The 23,208-nt window shown below is 36.1% G+C and overlaps 1 protein-coding gene across 1 annotated transcript in view; it reads left to right on the forward strand.

Moving 5' to 3' along the window:
* The window catches only part of LOC129224679 (spectrin beta chain-like), a 161,082-nt gene that overhangs the window by 104,077 nt on the left and 33,797 nt on the right, over window positions 1-23,208 (forward strand). Inside the window, 3 exon segments of the mRNA XM_054859224.1 lie at window positions 2,445-2,536; window positions 12,957-13,061; window positions 14,378-14,479. Coding sequence (XP_054715199.1) covers window positions 2,445-2,536; window positions 12,957-13,061; window positions 14,378-14,479 — 299 coding nt within the window.

Consider the following 23,208-nt stretch of genomic DNA (forward strand, 5'->3'; position numbering starts at 1 on the left):
CAGTTAATGAGAATTTAGAACTAGTCCAGGAGCTACTAGTTACCTAGTGCTAGCACCCCCCAGAGGTATCGTTTCGTTTGGAGGACATTGAGACCACAAGCATATTTAACGTCGCCCAGTCCCCTTTAATGACGACGGTGGATCTTCGACCATCGAGGTTCGAACTCAGGACCCTCCGGCCCCGAATCCGAAACTCTACCGATCGGGCTACCACGGTCCTCCCGCTCGGCTTCAATAGCCAGTTTTTGTTCTGCTCATAAGATTTTAGCTGTTCTGCGCCGATTGTGATCCTTACGCAAGCGCTTTGAATTCAACAGAAACCATAGTGTAAGATTAATCCAACCATTTGAGTTTTTAAAACAATGATGCGATGCTTCGTTCTAAAAACAACAACTTCAAAAATGACGAAAAAGTACTCAAATTTGAACAAATCGCGAGTCAAAATGGCTCCGACTACGTGGTATTCAAATTTGAAACACTCAAATACTCATCAAATACTCAAATCAACATGTGTGCTCATTTTTGAATATGTAATAATTTCAAAACTGAGTATTATTTAGTCATTTTTGAGTATGAAATAATTCAGCACAATATTTGAAAACATGGGCACTCATATTTGAAACAAAAGTTTCAAGAAAATTTGAAAGCATGAATGTACTCATTTTTTTTAGTGTACACATTTCAGAATTCGTGTAATGTTACACCCTTAATACTGGTAACCTAACACATTTTTTTACAGTGTGTATTTGCGTATAAATGCCAGCCTCTCGATCATTAGGTTAGATACGCATAATAATACACACTGAAAAGAAATGCCTTTTACAGCACTGAGAAAAATGAAGTTTTAAGAATTGAGTACATTCATGCTTTCAAGTTTTCTTGAAACCTTTTGTTTCAAACATGAGTACCCATTTTTTCAAAGAATGTGCTGAATTATTTTATACTCAAAAATGAGTACGTAACTCGGTTAATACTTAATTTTGAAATTATTACCTATTAAAAAATGAGCACAAATAAATCAAAAATGAGCACATGTTGATTTGAGTATTTGAATGTTTCAAATTTGAGTACCACATAGCCGGAGCCATTTTGACTCTCCGATATGTTCAAATTTGAGTACGTTTTCGTCATTTTTGAAATTTTTATTTTTAGAGTGAGAAACGACAGCAGTGAAATGGAACATACCTTTCGTCAAAAACACTGAAATAAATAAGTGAGCCGTTGCTCACGAGCAATGAGAAATTTCGCCATTCTCTATCCCAAGGAAGATAATTTTGTGTAAATGGATATAGAACAGAAATGCAATTTGCAAAGACTGCGTTGTTGTGGGCAGGTAAACAGCAGTATCAACAAAAATGAGTTTTTTTTAGATATTTGAAGAAACGTGCTTTTATGTAATTCCACACATTTTGAGATCCACACAAAATTCCACACAAATTTTGTGATTTCCACACAAAATGTTGCTGAAATTATAAAGTCTAATTCTGACATGTATTAGCAGATGTGTTTTTGTTTTCATGTCGTAGTTCATGAACCGTTGTTGTCAATAGTGATGTTCCTGATATCCGCATCCGTATCCGCGGATATCCGAGAAAAAATAAAGATTTGTATCCGCATCCGTATCCGTTGCATTTTTGAAGGATCTTTTCTATTCTAAAACTTCTTAAATATTTGAATAAAAGACTCTTAAATTCCGTTTAAATTAGGTTTTATTCCCTATTTAAATCATAAGGTATCACCTCAGAAGCCAACAACCCTCTGAGACATGTTTTTTTTTTTTAACTTTTAATTTAATATTAGTTTTCGTTACTGATTTGGGGTTTCTGTAATTCTTCATTTTGGTTTTTATCGGCATCCTTCAAAAAAAAAAAAAAAAAAGTGAGACAAAATTCACTATTTACTATTTGTAAAGGTGTTCCCGGCTTTGTAATTCCGTCGGTCGGAGTAATTTGGATGGAATGGATCAGCGCTGCATTTATGCTGAAATAAAATGCGAAAAATTATTTCTAGTCTATCCAGTAGCAGCTTACATTCCTGCTCCTGTATCCTACATCTACCGAGCAAACTAGAAATATTTTTTCACACTCTATTCAAGCATTAATGCAGCGCTGACCCGTTCTTTCCAACTCTCCCTCAATTTTAACGGAGATTTCCTTAAAGAATAAATCAGAGTCTTTATTATATTTTCGCCGTAGATAACATTTTTTTTTTGAAGAAACAGTGCTATTATTATGACGGGAATGCTTTCCGTAATAAATTTTACACTTGGATAGTTGAATTGGGCAAAAAAAAAAAAAAAATGGAAATCCGTATCCGTATTCGCGGATCTTGACACTAATGATCCGGATCCGTATCCGCGGATCTATTTTTTTTATCGATCCGCATATCACTAGTTGTCAACAGCAGTTGTTCATTTCACCGTTAACCCTTCTTTTTTCTTTCAGTTCTGGAGGTGTATCAATTTGCTCGGGATGCTGCCGTGGCGGAGGCCTGGCTTATCGCACAAGAGCCCTACTTACTCAGCCAAGAACTGGGGGTACGTAACTCGGGAACGTTATCATATTTGTACGTATAAGGAGAGGAACAGGTCTACAGGTGCAAATATGGGATCCTCCTTTTGTTTCTGACTTGAAGTTATTTTTGTTTTGAAAAATTCTACTGTTTTGACAATCATTAGCAACTATAACGAATTTACTAAAACAAAGGAGGCAAAAGAATGATTATTTTCATTTGAAAGCAAAGATTTATTAAAAGTTGTTTTTAATCGCCTGAAAATGGAGGTGAACATAAAATGGGGTGCCTTTTCAAAAAAAAAAAAATAATAATAATAATAATAATAATAATTAATTTGAATTTCGACACCTTGAATTCAAATTATGTTTTTCGCAATCACGTGTTTTTTTTGCGTGTGTGCAGGCATGAGAGTGTGTGTGTGGGTGTGAGTGGGTATGCGTGTATGTAGGCGTGTGTGTTTGTGTCTGTGTGCAGGCATGCGTGTGTGTATGTGGGTATGTGTGTGAGTGTGTAGGTGCGTGTGTTTGTCTGTGTGCATGCAGGCGTGTGTGTGTGTAGGCGTGTGTTTGTGTCTGTGTGCAGGCATGAGAGTGTGAGTATGTGTGTATGTGTCTGTATGTGTGTGTGTGGGTATGTGTGTACGTGTGGGTATGTGTGTGTGTATGCATGCGTGTGTGTGTGTAGAATATGGACGCAACCTGAAGACTGTTTTCGCTAGAAGAGCAGCATCGTGAGGAGCCAGTCGACGGCGGTGCTGGCAGAGGGAGGCGGTGAGAAAATAAAATCAGCGAAACGCCAAAAACAGTCAAGTGAGAACAATAAGCAATCATGATTGCTCAAAAAAGGAATATATCAATGTTTTAAAATAGAATAAAGTAGTGTACATAATAATAGAGAATTTTTCTCTGTATATTCAGAAAAAAGTAATGTCAGAGAAATTGTGATGAGCCAGGGGCGGCAAATAGGAGGGTCAAGAGGGGGCGGTCGCACCCCCAAATTTTTTGAGAGGAGTGATAAAAATGAGCAACTTCAATTTATGTAAATCGAAAAACAATGTTCATAAAAATAGAATCTTGCTGGTTCTCCATGATTATTGATGAAACTTGACCCATTTCCAAACATGAGCAAGTGTTTTCCTTTTTTTGAATGATTTATTAGAAATACATCAATCCTTTACCGGCCTTTTCAGAACAGAAAAAACTGATGAAGAATCACGGTTAATTTTAACTAAAGACGTAATTTCCTCATATAGGCTAAATATTTCATTCTTGTGTGCTCTGTGCAATTATGATTATGAGGCCCGTGCAGTGGTGTGGCTGCATGATTTTCACTAGAAAATGCCTTGGTATTTTACATTTATTGTTACGCTCATATTTTAAGTGTGTATATTTAATGAGTGTTCACCACCATTTTCTTTTTCCAGAAACACATTTCAGCTACTCAATGCATAGTATGATTTCATATTATACTTCTTAAAAATACATACTAATGTGGAAAAAAATATCTCACATTAACAAATATCTTTCCTGCGGGCTCTATGAATATGCAATCTCGAAGTGACACAAGAGGGTCTTCAAGAGACAACACAACACCGTAAAAAAATTCCGAAACGTTACTGGTTATTTCCGTGGAACGCCTCGGGATTTCACACGTTTTCACCTAATTCCCCGTAAAAACAAGCATCTTCCCAAAAAAGTTTCCTGAATCGCTACAAGTTGCACACGTTCATGCAGACTTTTCTTCACTACTGTGGAAAATATATTTAGCAACCAGTTTAAAGATTGAATGAGCGTGTTAAGTGTATCGGCCTGAGGTTGCTTACGGCCTGTCCAGGTTGACTAATCTCCAAATGACAGCGAAAAAGTCAATGGATAGTTACAGCTTTGCAAGACAGGAATTGCAGGCAAGAGATATGCTTGGTTCCTTCTTGCATAACTTTGGCTGTGGTTGTTCTGATTTTTATGGAGCCTTCTTGGTAAATCAGGAAGGTTCTAATCAATTACACTAAACCTACTTAATTTTTCTAGAAGGTTCTGGAGATATGACTGACTTTAACAGGGGAGATTCCGCACTTCAGAAAGTTTCAAGGTTAATTTCAGAGAGGTTACTGACTTTTAGCGGAAAACGTTCCTGATTTTTTCCAAGATATGTTACTGGAAGAAATTGGGCACATCAGCTGCCTATTATTTTCCAGGAACGTTTCTGAATCATTTTTACAGTGAAGATGGTCTTTTAAACTATAAAGACCCTCCTCGATAATTTCAAAGCAGTGATTTTGGAAAAAGACTTTTTCAATAATGAAAAATTTGACACGTCTTCGTTTGAATGCTTATTCGCTTTTGAACAATGCCTTACTTTATCAAAACATCTTCAATCAGCTAAAATTAATTTTTGGAATGTTGAAGCTACAATTGGAACTATTAATAAATTTCACGTAGATGTACATTTCATCTAAGTGTGTGGATCATTTCAACAAAATTCTTACTCCAAGATAATTTTTTAAAAACGCAAAAAATATTCAAATGACCTGAGAAGAGGTGACCAAAATACATATTAATTTAAAATATTGTATAAAATAATAGAATCAGTTTCTAATAAAATTAGCACAAGATTAGATGATAAATATTTTCCTGTATTGTTAGCTCCCTGTTATCTGGATTGGATATTGAAAACAAAAAATAAAATGTTTCAATTATGAGTAAAATTTATAGTATGAGGCAAGAAGAATTGTTTAGAGACTAGACTATAGACTAGACTGTTCAATGATGAAAAATGAAGACCATAACAATTTTTAAAGTTACCAGGGTGATTTTGACGAGCAAGATGTGAAACGTATGTTTTCTTTTTTAACTATTCCAATCAGTTCAGCTAGTAGAAAATTAGTAACCAGATTTCCTGTTCTTCCGTATTTTAAAGATCAGGCATCAAAACTTTATTAAAAGATGAAAACTGTAGTATCAAGATACTTTGTATGATAACACATTACAAAATAAATTACAAATTTTGTCACAAAAATTTAAATTGTTTTTGAACACTAATTTTTATTAATTCTAAGCCCATATCATGGTTACTTGCTGTTAGCCAATATGTGTTTTGTTCCATATTGAGGTAATTCATACTTAAGAAACTTGACCCTCCAAATGAAATGCTGGAATGCCGCCCCTGTGATGAGCCTATGTCCAAGAGACCCCATAGCACCTACAAACTTGAAATTTTGTACAAAATTACTTTGAACACCGGAGGTTTGCGCCCGAAGGGGTTTTTTTCGGATTAGTTTTTTTGGCATTAACTTTTTAAGCTAAAATTTCACATAAATTGCCTATTGAAGGGATGACAAATTTCTCTTGCGCCATTGCATCCTACGTCTTTCGAAAGAGCTTTTCTTCTGCATCAGATTGGACTTGCTTCAATTTTCGCAATTAATTAGAACAGCAAATATAAGAGTTTCTAATTTAGCAAAAATCCTAGGCTCAACTCAATTCAATCTCTGGTATACTCAGGAGATCCTTCTTAAGCTGTGAAATTTGGTACAAAATAGTTTGGACACTAGCGGAGGGGTGCTCTTTGAAACGTTTTTAAAAAAGGCAATTTTATTCTATACATGCTTTTCATTAAGTTCTTTTGTCGTTGGATTGGAATGGGATTTTTATATTTTGCTAAAATGGGGTTGTTTCATCAGTTATTCAGTACTAATTTAGTCATAGAAGTTGATAGAGTAAGCAAATAAATAAATAAATAAATAAATAATAATGTGGAGCGAAAAAAATCTTTCATTTTGAAAACGTTTAATTTTTAATTATTTTTTTTAAATGTCTGACTTTTCAAACAAGGCGTCACATGACGTCACAAGTATTGAACTTTGGCGCGTACTCCACTGGCACGCTGAATGCTTATGCTTGCTGTCTACCGCATTTCCAGCTTATTATAATTCAGAAGTGAATAAAATATTGCGCTCTCCGCTTGCCTTTAACCATATCGTTGCCAGTACATGTGAATAAATATGCAAATTAAATATTGCGGTCTGTGTTATTGGCATCAGTGAATGGCATTTCATCGCTTGTGATGTCATGTGCAGAAGCTTAAAAAATGAAATTGAGTCTGCGCAAGGACTAAAATAATTTTTAAAAAATATTAAACTTTGTCAAATTCTTTTAAAAAAGTTCTAATTCTATGTTTTTAAACGTGCTCTTTCAGAAGAAAATACTTTTAAAATTTCGGAAATGACACCATTAATGAACTCTTTGCTGAAATTATTTTCTACGGAAAGCTGAGCGCGATTTTTCTTTTGTTCTAATCGTAACGGGTATTTTAACATGATTCTTCTCAACAGGCGCATTAAATCTTCGCGTCCTAAATATAATTGGGGGTCGGTGAGATATAGCAAGCAGGAGGCGGAGCCCCTTAATTTATTAAAGGAAAATATCATTTACAGAAATCGCAAACATAGCTGGTTCTTTCTGCCTCGGCACAATCTGAGCGTTCCCACTTTTGGAATCCATCACATCCGACCCACACTTTCCTGCAAGCGTCTTCAGAGCACTTTCCATCATTGCAAGTCTAGCACTAGGCAGCAATCCTCCCTCTGAATGCTTCAGAACCATCGAGAAGAGATAAAACGTAGAGAGTGAAGACTTTCATTCGTGAAGGAAAGACCCCAAGTCACCGTGCTAGATTTTAAAGAAAAGCATTGGAAAAAATCAGGTTTCGTTCGCCAGTTTTATGCATAGCGTGTCAACCATTCGTCGTTGTGGAGTCACGTGACTTGAGGTCTTTGCCCAAGCTTTTACTCAGCCAATGATTGGACTCGCTCCTTCCATTTACAAATTCCTGCTCTAAGTTCAGATCATGTCAATGCCTCGTGAAACTAAACTGGCAGAACTAATTTGTACTTTGTGGATTGCGAACTTGCTCAACGTACCATTTACTCTCAGCCGGGCGAAAAGGCAAATCGTGTATACTGCTACGGGCAGGTAAAAGGCAGTAACAGCAAATTTTTCATTTATACTTTGTCATCTGTTGTACGTTAGCTTTATTGTACAAGCTTGCTTATTTGGTTTCCGCTGAAACAAAGTTGCGAAAAAGAAGTCTGATTCCCACATTTCCCTATTGTTAGTACAGTAGAGAGTTAGGGGAGATGCGGGCAAGATGGGATATCTAACGTTTAAAGGGCAATAAAACTGAAACCATTGCATTTAAACAATCATATTTATTTCAAAATCTTCCTTTGGTAATCAGTTTTTAATTTTTTTATAATTTTAGGAACAATCATAGCGTAGTTATTATTCTAGAGATATAAAAGTAAAAAAAGCCCCACCACCCCGTCTTACCCTCTGGTTCGGGTAAGATGGGGTACCCCTAGGGGCAAGATGGGGTACAGCATTTCACCTACTTTTCCTGACAGAATTCGCAGGAGAATGTTGCTTCATCGTCCTCATCATCCACTCCAGCACAAGAGCAATGTGCCCACGTACCACAGAGAGAACATTTGATCCAGCCTTCATTGGAATCTAAATAAAGACCGCTGCAGTACAAACAAGGGGTATTTTCAATATCTGCATCACTATTGTTATCCGATGATTTGCGATTATCTATCGTTTTTTTCTTTTTTATGACTCCTCTTTTATTGGGTCTTCCTTTTTTATCCTTCGTTTTCGTCTTCTCCAACTTTAATTGTCTAATTTCTTTTCGTTTTAGTTTATTCTCTTCCGTGACCTGCTTTCTTTTAATCGTTTCTTCCAGTTCTTTTTTATACGGTGACTCAGTAATAATGGCTGTTCTTCCTCGTTTACGAGTCACGCGTGAAGATCTACGACTTGCTGGAAGGGGTAATATTTGCTGTGGACTAACAACAGAAAATGTTGACTGTTGTGGAGTAGTTGGTCTTCTGTCTATTTCTGTATCATCAACCCACGTGGAACATCCAGGTTGAGGACTCGACGAGGTAGCAGAAGTCACCGTAGGTGTCTCGTGAAAAGTAGCTGATACAGGAACATTATTAATGGTTTTGCGAATTGCCTCTGTTTCAACCCCGGTAGATAGAAGTGAGGCACGAGATGTAGTTGCATTAGTAATAGCAGCTTCACTGGTATCCAGCACAGGTAATACGTCAACTTGCTGCGTTTCTAACTCAGCAGGTGCTGTGACTGCTACATTTGTGGTCGCTGAAGTCAGTGTTTGAGTGAGCGGAATATCAGTCACCAACGAAGGAGCAAAGTCGGTTTCAGAGAAGACCGTCGGATCGTAAGGCCAAATTCCGCACTTTTTGAAGCCATTTACAGCTGTTGCCATGGTAGATGTTTCTATGAATGCCTTTCCAAAAATTTCTGCAACTTGCCGCATTGTTACAACCATCCCTGGATTGCTGCGAAGCCAGGTCGTAATTTGCCGATCGTAATAATTGCTCAACGGTCTCATATAAACAACATCGGCGACCTGAAGACGATGAGTTGTATGTGGGGGGAAACATAAAATAATTACCCCATTGGCTCGAGCTTCATCTATTAAATCGATGTTTTTTGTATGGGTGCTATGGCCATCCAATAATAGCAAAACAGGTCGATCTACTGTGGCCCCACTAAATTTCACAAACTGTTTAAACCATCCAAGAAACAACTCCGTGGTCATCCAGCCTGAGTCACTAACAACTCCCCATGCTCCAGGGGCAGCATTAAGCATTAACTGTGGATCCATCCTCTTCCTGGGAAACACCATCATAGGGGGCATGTATTGTCCACTGGCGCTGAAGCATATCTCTACTGTGATTGTAGTACCTCTTTCTGCAGAAGTTAATGCCCCTACTTGTTTTCGGCCTCGTTTTGCTATAATTTTGGATTTAGTCTTTGGTACAACTGAAACACCAGTTTCGTCGCAGTTATAAATGCGGTCTGGTGTAAGATGGTGTTCGTCATAGATATTGCCCAAAAAATTAAAAAATTGATCAACAAGTATTCTGTTGAACCCGGCAGCACGTGCAGCAGAAGTGCTTTCGGGTTTTCTTATTGACAAGTCTGGGTGTCTGTTCAAAAACCCTTGAAACCAATCTTTGCCGGCTTCTTGTTTTTGAACGTTAAAAGGATGGACTTTATTATTTTTTACTGCTAAATTGTACGCTAATGCTCTTAAGTCTTTGGCTGTAAGTCCGTAAAGTCTAGTCTCCATGTCCAATATATAGCCACAAAGCTCGTCCTCTTCTTTTTCTGTGAAAACAGGTTGCTTAGGTCCTAATGAAACCTTTACTTTAATACTTTTAGATGGAGATAGGGCCAAGTTCTCCCGAGCTTTTTTTACTTTTCTTTCTAGAGTAGTCTGAGGAACTGAAAATGTCTTTGCTGCTAGCATATACCCCATTTTCTCTTCTAAAACAGCTTTAACAGCTTTTTCCATGCTCTCTTCCGGCCACTCGCCTCTATTTGTCTTTCTCTTGTATGTTTTCACCATGCTAAAACAAACAAGTCCGCCTATGCATTACACAGCCAAGCCACATGCATATATACAATCACAAACATACATATAGAGCGAGAGATACATTAACATTAATCAACACAAAAGCTCGAACCGTAATAAAAACTTAGAGCGGGCAAGACGGGGAACACATACCCCATCTTGCCCTCATGGGTCTTGATGTATTTAAAAAAGAAAACAAAATAAACAACACACAAGACAGAAATAAACCAGTTTTTACCTGTTAGCGTAATATTCGGCGCATGCGGATAAACTCTTATCTCATTTACACTACTATTACTTGTATATTAAACACGTACTAAACGAATTGAGAAAATAAGAAGAAAACTTGGCGAAATCACTTTTGTTTCGATAACCTAAAAAATACGTGTCGCACGAATCACATACGAGAGTGCACTGGAAGCCGTCGTGGTGCCACATCGTCTGTGCGAGTTTGAACGTGTTCGCGCGACTAGAAGGTTATAATAGACCGGGTGCCCCGTCTTGCCCGCCACCCCATCTTGCCCGTATCTCCCCTAATTATCCAGGAAGTTCGGGACCATCGCTGTCCCGGATATCTGAATTTCCTGGTTTTCTGGATCGCCAAAAAGCGCTATTGGCCGTTTGTTTATGAAACTTAAATTACTATAATAAATAGTAATACACATTAAAATAAGAAGAAAACAGTTCAGAAATGCTTATTATTGAAAGTTATCCATAATACCATAATTTGTTTTCTTGAACCCGCTTTTTTTTTTTTAATTTCTTGTAAAGGTTTGGTGCTTGCGGTTACGGTAGTTATTGATAACTATTGCTTTTGTATTTAGTTCATATCAATAGAAATTTGATTTATGAGTTTTGCGTTTAACGATTTCTAGATTCCACAAACAACTATCCAAAAAATTCGCAAATCTGGTTTTCGGTGTTTCCTGCGCTGTTCCGACGTCACTACTCACTAACGCTCCAAACGGCTTTAATTAGAGACGATTCAATAAAATATTGCATTAGAATGTGACAATATTCGTTTCTTTAGTATTCAGTTGGAATAAAACACGAAAATTTCAGACTTGTGTACGTTCAGACGAGTGTACTTTTTAATTTAAGAAAATATTTCGGAAATTTAGCCCTGCGTTAAGGATAACCCTCTGAAGTTCGTTTTTGGAAACATTTTCCCGAATTATTGAAGAGTAATATGGTATTTATTGAGAAACCGCTCATATTCTTTTAGGTATTTCAATAAAATGCTTAGTTTTCCAAAAATTGCCAAAAATGCGCATTTTTTAAAAATGGCGGGAAAATTGGCAAAAGGTTGCCTGTTTTCTGGTTTCCCGGTTTTTTGGTTCCCGAATAAAAGGTTCTGCACTGTATTAACTCCAACTCACATTTCTTCAAGTAACTCGAAAACTCATTTCTGCAGATACTGCCATTTACTTGCCCACGGCAGTGTACAACTTCACATAAAGAGCCCATAAAACAATCAGTTATGGAAAAAAGTGGGAAAGTCTTGCCTCGGTAGACCAGTGTTAAGAAGTACTTAGAGTCAAAGTCGTCGACCGATTTCGGTTAATCACTAGACACGACTACTTGCAACCTGCAAGTTCATCTCCACTGTATCAATGCGCCGATGAAATCTGTCCTCTGGGCAATCAAGGCAGAATGGACAAAGAGCTTTAAAAAAAAAAACCTTCAGTCGTTATAACATCCCTAGAAGGAGGCTTAATAGCTCTATACTGGGAGGTTCTTCCTTGAATGGTGGAAATACCAAAAGTACTTTCCATCATAACAGGTGCAAGTTGCATCACTTGACCTAATTTATTCTTATTATTTGGATTGAATTCATCATCACTCTCAACAATGAGAGGGTCACAGTAGTCTGATGAGCGGAGTCCAATATTAAATTGTACCAGTTCGGGGGTGGATTTTTCTTCTTCTTTTCTCATGACTTTTTGGTTTTCCCCATTCATGTTCCCCGGCCGGGCTTCTTGAGAGTACTTTTGTCAAGCGACTTGATCAACTGATCCTTGTGAGGGGAACGACTGATGAAGTTGCTGGACCTTACTGCTTCGCCATAACTCATACACAAGCTATTCAACTATCCAGATCTAAAGCGTGTTACAATCTGGATAGCTAGAAGACATGCAAATGTCCATACCCATGATCAGAATATCCATAAGCTATCTAAATATCCATATCTGGATATTTGGAGCATATGTGAGAAATTCACATCCATGGTATAGACATATCTGGACATCTCTCAGCTGCGTGACAACTTCAACAGACATCTGCATTTGTGATGAGCCAAAACAAATTAGAAAACGTTTCTGGACTTATGGGACTACTGGTATAGTGGATGCAATTTTCAAAAAAAGTTTTTTTGAGTATTTTCAGAAACTCTTTCTGTCAACGCAATTCAACATCGTAATTTTAAAAATTAAGGAAATATTTAGCATCCAATCCGAAACATGCTGTTAGCAGAACAATTCTTTTAGCAATATTTCTGTTGATTCAATTTTTTTTAAATTTTTTCGAAGAAAAAAGATGTCAATACATACGCCAATCCCATTTACGAAAGGTGGCTTCTTCTATGAAGTTACTTAAAAGCGAACACGATTAAATTCATGCTTCTAAAGCAGCTTAAAACCTCCGTGTTCCAGTTATCACTTATGAAGTTTTTAAATTAACCATCAGAGCACAAAAAGAAAACGATCTAAGTGACTTGTCAAGTACAAATATCTTTTCTCTCGGTGACGTTGCATCCATAATACTTGAAAAAATACTTCCACATATAATCTCTGAGCTTGTCTTATATCAATAAAAGGTGCCATCTACAGTCCTGGCCGACAATCTTTAGCATACCTCCCATAAGCATTTGGAGCTAAAGAAGAGATGCCCATATGCACCTGTACCTGTGTGATTTTGTGTATGAGTCTCTTTCTCTCTATATATATATTTACATACATTGTATAAAGCTTTTGCTTATATACATATCCATTTATTTTTAGCATAGTTTAGATGAAGTGGAACAGCTGATCAAGAAACACGAGGCCTTCGAGAAATCTGCTGCTGCGCAGGAAGAGAGATTCGCTGCCCTCGGCCGACTTACAACGGTAAGTTTGAACTACTGATAAAGAAAGAGTACGCAATAATAACTTGACAAAAAATAGCAAATGGAGGTGCTAAATACTTCGTAAAATGTTATAGAAAAGAGTTATTATTCGTATCTTTACAAACAAATGAAGACTGATGGAAAAGACTACTTCCCAAAACTCTTCAGAATCAATTACATTTGAGAACGCTTCTTATGACAATTCATGGCCATATTTAATTCTTATAGCGGTTCTTGTATATATTCTTGTAGCGGAAATTCAGTGGGGCCATGGACAATCCAAATTAAAAAAATGTTTGTTACCAGTTCTCTCAAAGAAATGTTGTGCTATCTAATGAAAAATATTCCGCGCAGAAAAATGAAGCGGTTTCTTACTGGAACAGTTTCGGTTTGATTACTGTCTTTTAACTATCCTCCAACAGCAATACTGCTGTGCTAAGCACAAAAGTCGTGTCTGCACTTTTTATCAAAATTGAGTTACGGTCACCAGGTGGTTCTTTGTAACATATTTCACCTAAACACAATGTTTTACGGTCATATGTCAATTGGTAGTATTTTTTTTAAAAAACTGAAAAAGTTATATCCGAATGAAATACATGGAGGCAACAAACTTTAAACGGCAATTTCTCATTCTGAACTTGGCCGCAGATACGACTTTTGCACTTAGCACGGCAGAATAGTTCACAATAGCCCTATGGTTGCCGGCGTTTGACAGAATTTAATCGGGCTGTTGGCTGTTTTTCAAGAAACGGAATTTGTATTCTTGTTCTGTTTAGAGCGTACCATCAAGTCCAACGAATTGAGTTTAAATTATTTATAATTCCAATATTATATTCAATGTCCACGCATAAAATAGTTTCAATTCAATTAGTTTAACAAATGCTTTTAAGTTACATAACACTTTTTCGGTTTTCAGGTCGAATTTCCAAGTTTACGCATTGTTATATGTTATTTTCAATCACGTAAATCTCCGAAACGGGAAAATTGTATACATTCACTTGATATACAGTAAAACCTGTGAAGTTTACCACCCTTGTAAGTTGACCACTTGTCTAAGTTGACCTCTTTTTCAGGCACGGAATTAGCCCTTATATATAAATCAACCTTTGTAAGTTGACCACCTGTTTAAGTTGACCACTGAAGTGGTGCACCGCAAGTGGTCAACTTACACAGGTTTCACTGTATGATTCCGTTATTTCTCTGGAAAAGAAAGTCCGTATTGTTCCTTTGTCAGTGACATTTGGTTGTTTTTAGATTTTTTTTTTTTTTTTTTTTTTTTTTGACTATTTGAATAATGAGGTGTCTCTCTTCTTACAGTTGGAGCTGAAAGAACAGGAGAAACGAATGAAAGTGGTGGACCCACAGGCCCTCTACGAACTGGATGAACACATGAAAAGGCATTCAGGATTCTACGATGACGTATGCATCTTGTTCTTAAGATATTTTCCTTCTTATTAGCATCTTAGATGCAAATGCGTTTTAGAAACGGAATGTTTTCAAAGCTATGCAATGCAGATTCCATCCTTAGGGACGAATTGGGACAACTCCCTAGCCGCAGTATTAACCCTGAAAAATTCAAATGGTGTGTGGTAATACTTAAAAATGGTGTAGAATGGTTGGCGACCAAGGCGCTAAATTTTACTATATGCTTGTGAAGCACACGCTGCACCAAAATATAGTAAAATTAAGTACCATTCTCGGTGCCTAAAAAATGGTACCATTCTTTAATGCAACTTTTTAACCAACGAAAAAACGGAGGAGGTTCTCAATTCGACACGTATATTTTTTTTTTAATGTATGACCACGCATAACTTTTTACAGAACAGTCTGATTTCGATAATTCTTTTTTTATTGGAAAGGGTATACCCCGAAGGTGGTCCCATAAAAATTTTGAAAACAAATTCCTACCCTAAGGGTGGGAAAAGGGGGAGATTTGTTGTTCACTCACAAATTTTTTTATATATGACCACACGTAACTTTTTACAGAATAGTCAAATTTAGAATATTCTTTTTTTTTTTATTGGAAAGGGTATAGCCTGAAGTTGTTCCTATATAAATTTGAGGGAAAAAATCCTACCCTAAGGGTGGGGAAAGGGGGGCGATTAGTAGTTCACTCTAAGATTTTTGATGCTGAATTGGGTATAACAAAAAAAAAAAAAAAAAACTCACGATGAATGATATGCAGACTTGTATGTCTCTCGTGTGTACTGTCTTGAGCAGGTAAACGACAGTATCTGAAGAAATGAGTTTTCGAGATATTTGAAGAATTGTACGCTGGATTCAGTACTATCAACTGGGAAATGTTGGAATTATATTTTTTTTAGCGGAAACCAAATAAGTTAGTTTGTACAACAAAGCTAACGTACAAACAATGATGACAAAATGCAAAAAAAAAAAAAAAAAAAAAAAAAAAAAAAGATAAAATTGCAGTTATAGCCTTTTACCTGCATATGGCAGTGTAGACCTCTCAATCTCTGGTACTTGTAATTAGGGTTAGTTTTCAGTGCCAGTCGACAAACATTTTTTATATTCAGGATTTGTATGAAAAAATAGGGCGAAGTTTAGTGATGGTGACATACTATTTTTAACCGACGAAAAAACGGAGGAGGTTCTCAAGTCGACACGTATATATATATTTTTTAAATGTATGACCACACATAACTTTTTACAGAATAGTCCGATTTTGAATATTCTTTTTTTATTAGAAAGGGTATAGCCTGAAGTAATTCCCCTATAAGTTTGAGGGAAAAATTCCTACCCTAAGGGGGGGGGAGAGGGGGGTGATTAGTTGTTCACTCCAAGATTTTTTGATTCTGAGTTGGGTATTACAAAAACAAAAATGCTCACAATGAATGTACTTCAGACCTGTATGTCTCTCGTGTGTACTGCCGTGGGCAGGTAAGCGGCAGTATCTGCAGAAATGAGTTTTCGAGCTATTTGAAGAAATGTGTGTTGGATTCAGTAGTATTAACAATAAGAAAATGTTGGAGTTATATATTTTTTTTTTCAGCGGAAACCAAATAAGTTAGTTTGTACAACAAAGCTAACGTACAATAGATGACAAAATGAAAAGAAAAAGAAATGAAAAAAAAAAAATGCAGTTACTGCCTTTGACCTGCCCACGGCAGTGTAGACCTCTCAATCTCTGGTATTTGTAATTAGGATCAGTGGTTTTTAACCGACGAAAAAACGGAGGAGGTTCTCAAGTCGACCCGTATATGTAAGTTCTTTTTTTTCATGTATGACCAGGCATTACTTTTCACAGGTTCGTCCGATTTTGATAGTTCTTTTTTCATTGGAAAGAATTTTCCCAGAAATTGTTCCCATATAAATTTGGAAAAAAATTTCCTATCCTAAAGGATGGAAAATAGGGGTGAGTTATTGTTCACTCAAAGCTTTTTTACTTTATTTCGTGTAAGACGACGCATAACTTTTACAGAATAGTCTGATTTCGATAGTTGTTTTTTTATTGGAAAGAGTATACCTAGAATTTGGTCCCATGTAAATTTGGAAAAATTCCTTATCTAAAGGTGAGATATTAGGAGTGATTTATTGTTCGCTCATAGATTTTTTATTACTGAGTTGTATATTACAAAAAAAAAAAAAAAAAAAAAAAACAACTCACGATGAATGAGCTTTAGATTTGTCAGTCTCTTGATTTAGAGCTCTCAGTCTCTGCATTTCTGCTAAAGCTCGTTCATCGTGAGGTTTGTGTAGTAACTTATTTGGCTCTAGATCAGATAAAGCAATACCCTCAAGTGTTTTTACTCTACTCAGTGCCACATATGCCTGTCCTTTAGCAAACACTTTCTTTCCGAGGTCTATTACAGCTTTATCAAAGGTCGTACCTTGCAATTTGTGTACCGTGACGGCCCAGCATAGCATTATTGGCAACATCCTGCGCTCAATGTCACCATAACCTTTCGTTCTTTGAAAAGTTGCAACCACTGGAGGTATGGCGACACAACCATCGCTATCTTTTAGTCTGCTTCCTATGCTTTCATCGTCAAACTTAACTAATATGCAGTCCGGTAATTCTCCTTCCTCCAGTTGATCCCTACGTATTGATGGCCATTTTATTTTTTTTTAAAATACCCATTGCACCATTGACGAAGCCGTCAGATACTGATATGTTACGTCTCAACATCACACGAGATTCGGCAGCAAGTTTTACCTCTGATAAAAGTCCACCACAATAGTTCACATCTTTCGGGACAACATTATCTGGAGGTTTCTTTCCATAGGTAGCAATTTCACGAGACTCATCTATGGAACGGATTGTATAGACACGACGTCCTCAATTTCATTTGAAACTCGCTCTCTTATCAGATCTAAACGATGAGCGCGTTGCTCTTCACTCTCATTTGAAAGTCGCTCTCTTATCAGATCTAAACGTTGAGCGTGTTGCTCTTCACTCTCATTTGAAAGTCGCTCTCTTATATCTAAACGACGAGCGCGCTGCTTATCACCTTCTTGCAATAAACTATCGTTATTGTAGCTTCTCATTCTCGACAGTCTTTCCTCGCGCTGACCTAAACTCTCCTGTGAACGTGTTAATGTAATTCTCTTTCTGTTTGCTTCCAACCTTTTTTCTTCTCATTAATAGATTCTTCTAAACATCTTTTCCTCATCCGAGCAGCATTTTTTGTAGGCCTACCCATGTTAGTATATAAAGCCTGCTTTATTAAAATTATTTGTGTAACACAACAGATAATTGTTAAAATACGATTATATATATATATATATATATATATATATATATATATATATATATATATATATATATATATATATATATATATATATATATATATATATATATATATATATATATATATATATGTTAATAGCTAAAGTAAGGTATGTAGCTATTTTAAAAGTAATCAAAAATATAAGCATACAGATTATAGCCACATTAGTAGCTTATAGCCACAAAAAATTATAAAATAAAAACTTTTTAACAAAAAAATTGAACCGCCGAAAAAACTGAAAAGCAAAAAATAATAAACCATTTTAATTAAACCTTAATAACTAAGTTCTTAAACTGATGTAAGTATACCTAAGTATATATTTTTGTAATAATTTAGAGTTTTAAATTAACCTTAATAACTCAGTTCTTAAATTAATGTAAGTATACCTAAGTAGTTTTGAGTCGGTGCCAAACAAGCAAATTAATTATTTTTGTAAAGCGTGAGGCGCAGCGGTGGCGTATGGCGACACGCCCCTTCGCCGGAAAATGCCGAGCGTTCACGAAGTTAAACCCGAACGTCGTCGAGTGGTCTCGAAGAAGCACGTGTCGAGTATTTGGCTGCTACTGAGCTTTTGCCTCATATACAACAGTCAAAATGTTTATATCATTGTTCCTCATACTGAAGAAGGATTTCTCATCTTGTTAAAAGCTCAAATAAATGGTTTTGTAGGTCATAGTATTATTCAGCGCAAGTATGGCATAACAACTGTAGCCGTTAATTGCATACATGATCCTGAAGATTTTTCTCACTGGTTGTTTGCCTCTCTCGTGCGAGGTAACAAAGGTTTAAAAGCTCCTACGAGAGGTACTTTTCGTTTTATACGATCTACTAGTATTCATGATTTAATGATGACGTGTGGAGGGAGCATTTTTTGAAACATTTATGTTTATCGCCGGACATTTCACATTACATTGCTAATTTTATTTGGTTATTTCTTTAAATTTAGGTAATTTAGGGATCTTTGTTTATTTATTGTTTGGCACCGACTCAAAACTACTTAGGTATACTTACATTAATTTAAGAACTGAGTTATTAAGGTTAATTAAAAACTCTAAATTATTACAAAAATATATACTTAGGTATACTTACATCAGTTTAAGAACTTAAATATTAAGGTTTAATTAAAATGGTTTATTATTTTTTGCTTTTCAGTTTTTTCGGCGGTTCAATTTTTTTGTTAAAAAGTTTTTATTTTATAATTTTTTGTGGCTATAAGCTACTAATGTGGCTATAATCTGTATGCTTATATTTTTGATTACTTTTAAAATAGCTACCTACCTTACTTTAGCTATTAACATATATATATATATATATATATATATATATATATATATATATATATATATATATATATATATATATATATATATATATATATATAATCGTATTTTAACAATTATCTGTTGTGTTACACAAATAATTTTAATAAAGCAGGCTTTATATACTAACATGGGTAGGCCTACAAAAAATGCTGCTCGGATGAGGAAAAGATGTTTAGAAGAATCTATTAATGAGAAGAAAAAAGGTTGGAAGCAAACAGAAAGAGAATTACATTAACACGTTCACAGGAGAGTTTAGGTCAGCGCGAGGAAAGACTGTCGAGAATGAGAAGCTACAATAACGATAGTTTATTGCAAGAAGGTGATAAGCAGCGCGCTCGTCGTTTAGATATAAGAGAGCGACTTTCAAATGAGAGTGAAGAGCAACACGCTCAACGTTTAGATCTGATAAGAGAGCGACTTTCAAATGAGAGTGAAGAGCAACGCGCTCATCGTTTAGATCTGATAAGAGAGCGAGTTTCAAATGAAATTGAGGACGTCGTGTCTATACAATCCGTTCCATAGATGAGTCTCGTGAAATTGCTACCTATGGAAAGAAACCTCCAGATAATGTTGCCCCGAAAGATGTGAACTATTGTGGTGGACTTTTATCAGAGGTAAAACTTGCTGCCGAATCTCGTGTGATGTTGAGACGTAACATATCAGTATCTGACGGCTTCGTCAATGGTGCAATGGGTATTTTAAAAAAAAATAAAATGGCCATCAATACGTAGGGATCAACTAGAGGAAGGAGAATTACCGGACTGCATATTAGTTAAGTTTGACGATGAAAGCATAGGAAGCAGACTAAAAGATAGCGATGGTTGTGTCGCCATACCTCCAGTGGTTGCAACTTTTCAAAGAACGAAAGGTTATGGTGACATTGAGCGCAGGATGTTGCCAATAATGCTATGCTGGGCCGTCACGGTACACAAATTGCAAGGTACGACCTTTGATAAAGCTGTAATAGACCTCGGAAAGAAAGTGTTTGCTAAAGGACAGGCATATGTGGCACTGAGTAGAGTAAAAACACTTGAGGGTATTGCTTTATCTGATCTAGAGCCAAATAAGTTACTACACAAACCTCACGATGAACGAGCTTTAGCAGAAATGCAGAGACTGAGAGCTCTAAATCAAGAGACTGACAAATCTAAAGCTCATTCATCGTGAGTTGTTTTTTTTTTTTTTTTTTTTTTTTTGTAATACACAACTCAGTAATAAAAAATCTATGAGCGAACAATAAATCACTCTTAATATCTCACCTTTAGATAAGGAATTTTTCCAAATTTACATGGGACCAAATTCTAGGTATACTCTTTCCAATAAAAAAACAACTATCGAAATCAGACTATTCTGTAAAAATTATGCGTCGTCTTACACGAAAAAAAGTAAAAAACCTTTGAGTGAACAATAACTCACCCCTGTTTTCCATCCTTTAGGATAGGAAATTTTTTTCCAAATTTATATGGGAACAATTTCTGGGAAAATTCTTTCCAATGAAAAAAGAACTATCAAAATCGGACGAACCTGTGAAAAGTAATGCCTGGTCATACATGAAAAAAAAGAACTTACATATACGGGTCGACTTGAGAACCTCCTCCGTTTTTTCGTCGGTTAAAAACCACTGATCCTAATTACAAATACCAGAGATTGAGAGGTCTACACTGCCGTGGGCAGGTCAAAGGCAGTAACTGCATTTTTTTTTTTTCATTTCTTTTTCTTTTCATTTTGTCATCTATTGTACGTTAGCTTTGTTGTACAAACTAACTTATTTGGTTTCCGCTGAAAAAAAAAAATATATAACTCCAACATTTTCTTATTGTTAATACTACTGAATCCAACACACATTTCTTCAAATAGCTCGAAAACTCATTTCTGCAGATACTGCCGCTTACCTGCCCACGGCAGTACACACGAGAGACATACAAGTCTGAAGTACATTCATTGTGAGCATTTTTGTTTTTGTAATACCCAACTCAGAATCAAAAAATCTTGGAGTGAACAACTAATCACCCCCTCTCCCCCCCCTTAGGGTAGGAATTTTTCCCTCAAACTTATAGAGGAATTACTTCAGGCTATACCCTTTCTAATAAAAAAAGAATATTCAAAATCGGACTATTCTGTAAAAAGTTATGTGTGGTCATACATTTAAAAAATATATATATACGTGTCGACTTGAGAACCTCCTCCGTTTTTTCGTCGGTTAAAAATAGTATGTCACCATCACTAAACTTCGCCCTATTTTTTCATACAAATCCTGAATATAAAAAATGTTTGTCGACTGGCACTGAAAACTAACCCTAATCACAAGTACCAGAGATTGAGAGGTCTACACTGCCGTGTGCAGGTAAAAGGCTATAACTGCAATTTTATCTTTTTTTTTTTTTTTTTTTTTTTTTTGCATTTTGTCATCATTGTTTGTACGTTAGCTTTGTTGTACAAACTAACTTATTTGGTTTCCGCTAAAAAAAATATAATTCCAACATTTCCCAGTTGATAGTACTGAATCCAGCGTACAATTCTTCAAATATCTCGAAAACTCATTTCTGCAGATACTGTCGTTTACCTGCTCAAGACAGTACACACGAGAGACATACAAGTCTGCATATCATTCATCGTGAGTTTTTTTTTTTTTTTTTTTTTTTGTTATACCCAATTCAGCATCAAAAATCTTAGAGTGAACTACTAATCGCCCCCCTTTCCCCACCCTTAGGGTAGGATTTTTCCCCTCAAATTTATATAGGAACAACTTCAGGCTATACCCTTTCCAATAAAAAAAAAAAGAATATTCTAAATTTGACTATTCTGTAAAAAGTTACGTGTGGTCATATATAAAAAAATTTGTGAGTGAACAACAAATCTCCCCCTTTTCCCACCCTTAGGGTAGGAATTTTTTTTCAAAATTTTTATGGGACCACCTTCGGGGTATACCCTTTCCAATAAAAAAAGAATTATCGAAATCAGACTGTTCTGTAAAAAGTTATGCGTGGTCATACATTAAAAAAAAAAATATACGTGTCGAATTGAGAACCTCCTCCGTTTTTTCGTCGGTTAAAAATGAGAAAAACGTTGAAATGCGCTGCAACTTTCGATGAATTGGTGCCGATTTTTGTGTAGAGACATAAGTATTAAAAATATACATTTAACGCATTTCTATCTCTCGTAAGCATAGCTACTAAAACAATTCGCTATTAAAAAAAGCGTTGGACGCTCTGCAGTCTGCAGTTAATGGCGACTTAAAGAGGTGAAACCAAGACCTTTTACGTATCATATTTACCTGTCCAATGAGACATCTGAATTGTCTGGACAAAATTAAAGTTTGTAATGTGTCACTTCTTTGGCTAATTTCTAAAATCACCACCAGGTGTCGTACTGAAGCTCTAGAATTGCGGCTATTTTTTGTTTAACTGAAGCATTTTTGACACAATTATTGGTCGGAGAGAACTCAGCTTTCGTCTTGATGGTAGGATAGTCTTCTGTAAAACGAATTATTTGTATTCATCACTCAGTCTGGAAAAGCATATCATCGTGAGATAAGAGAAAAAGGCTCAAAAAAAAAAAAAAAAGAAATAAAGAGAGAAAAAGAAAAAAGAGCGTTTTGCAACAGATGGATTTGTTTTTCTTCTACCTTTATGATTTAACCCTTTGCACTCTGCTTGAAGAGACATTCCTATACTTGCTCATCGAAAAGATAGACCTAAAGTAAACAATTGAGTTTCCAGAAGGTTTTCCACTTTTGGAATTTTCCCTGTAGTTAAAAAAGTTAACCAAAATTCGCCGTACGCTTGGCGCTGATTTGTTATTGTCCAACCACTACAAACACGTGGTTGACGTCGCCAAATGTCGTATTTCTTTAGCTGGTTTATCTTGTCTATCTTTTCCGTGAAGGGAGTAGAGCATAGCACTCGGATGTCCCCTCTGAGGAAACGTTCAAGTTTTTTACTGATTCCAAGGGTTCAGTTTATTCCTGCGCAACGCTTTAAGGACGAAATTGAAAAAAATATCCCTTAATGTCAGCTCAAAAACAATATTGAGAGAAAAAAAGGAATAGAGTGCAAAAGGCCTATGCGAGTGAAGG

The sequence above is a fragment of the Uloborus diversus genome, chromosome 6 (genome assembly GCF_026930045.1).
Source record: "Uloborus diversus isolate 005 chromosome 6, Udiv.v.3.1, whole genome shotgun sequence".
Taxonomy (NCBI): domain Eukaryota; kingdom Metazoa; phylum Arthropoda; class Arachnida; order Araneae; family Uloboridae; genus Uloborus; species Uloborus diversus.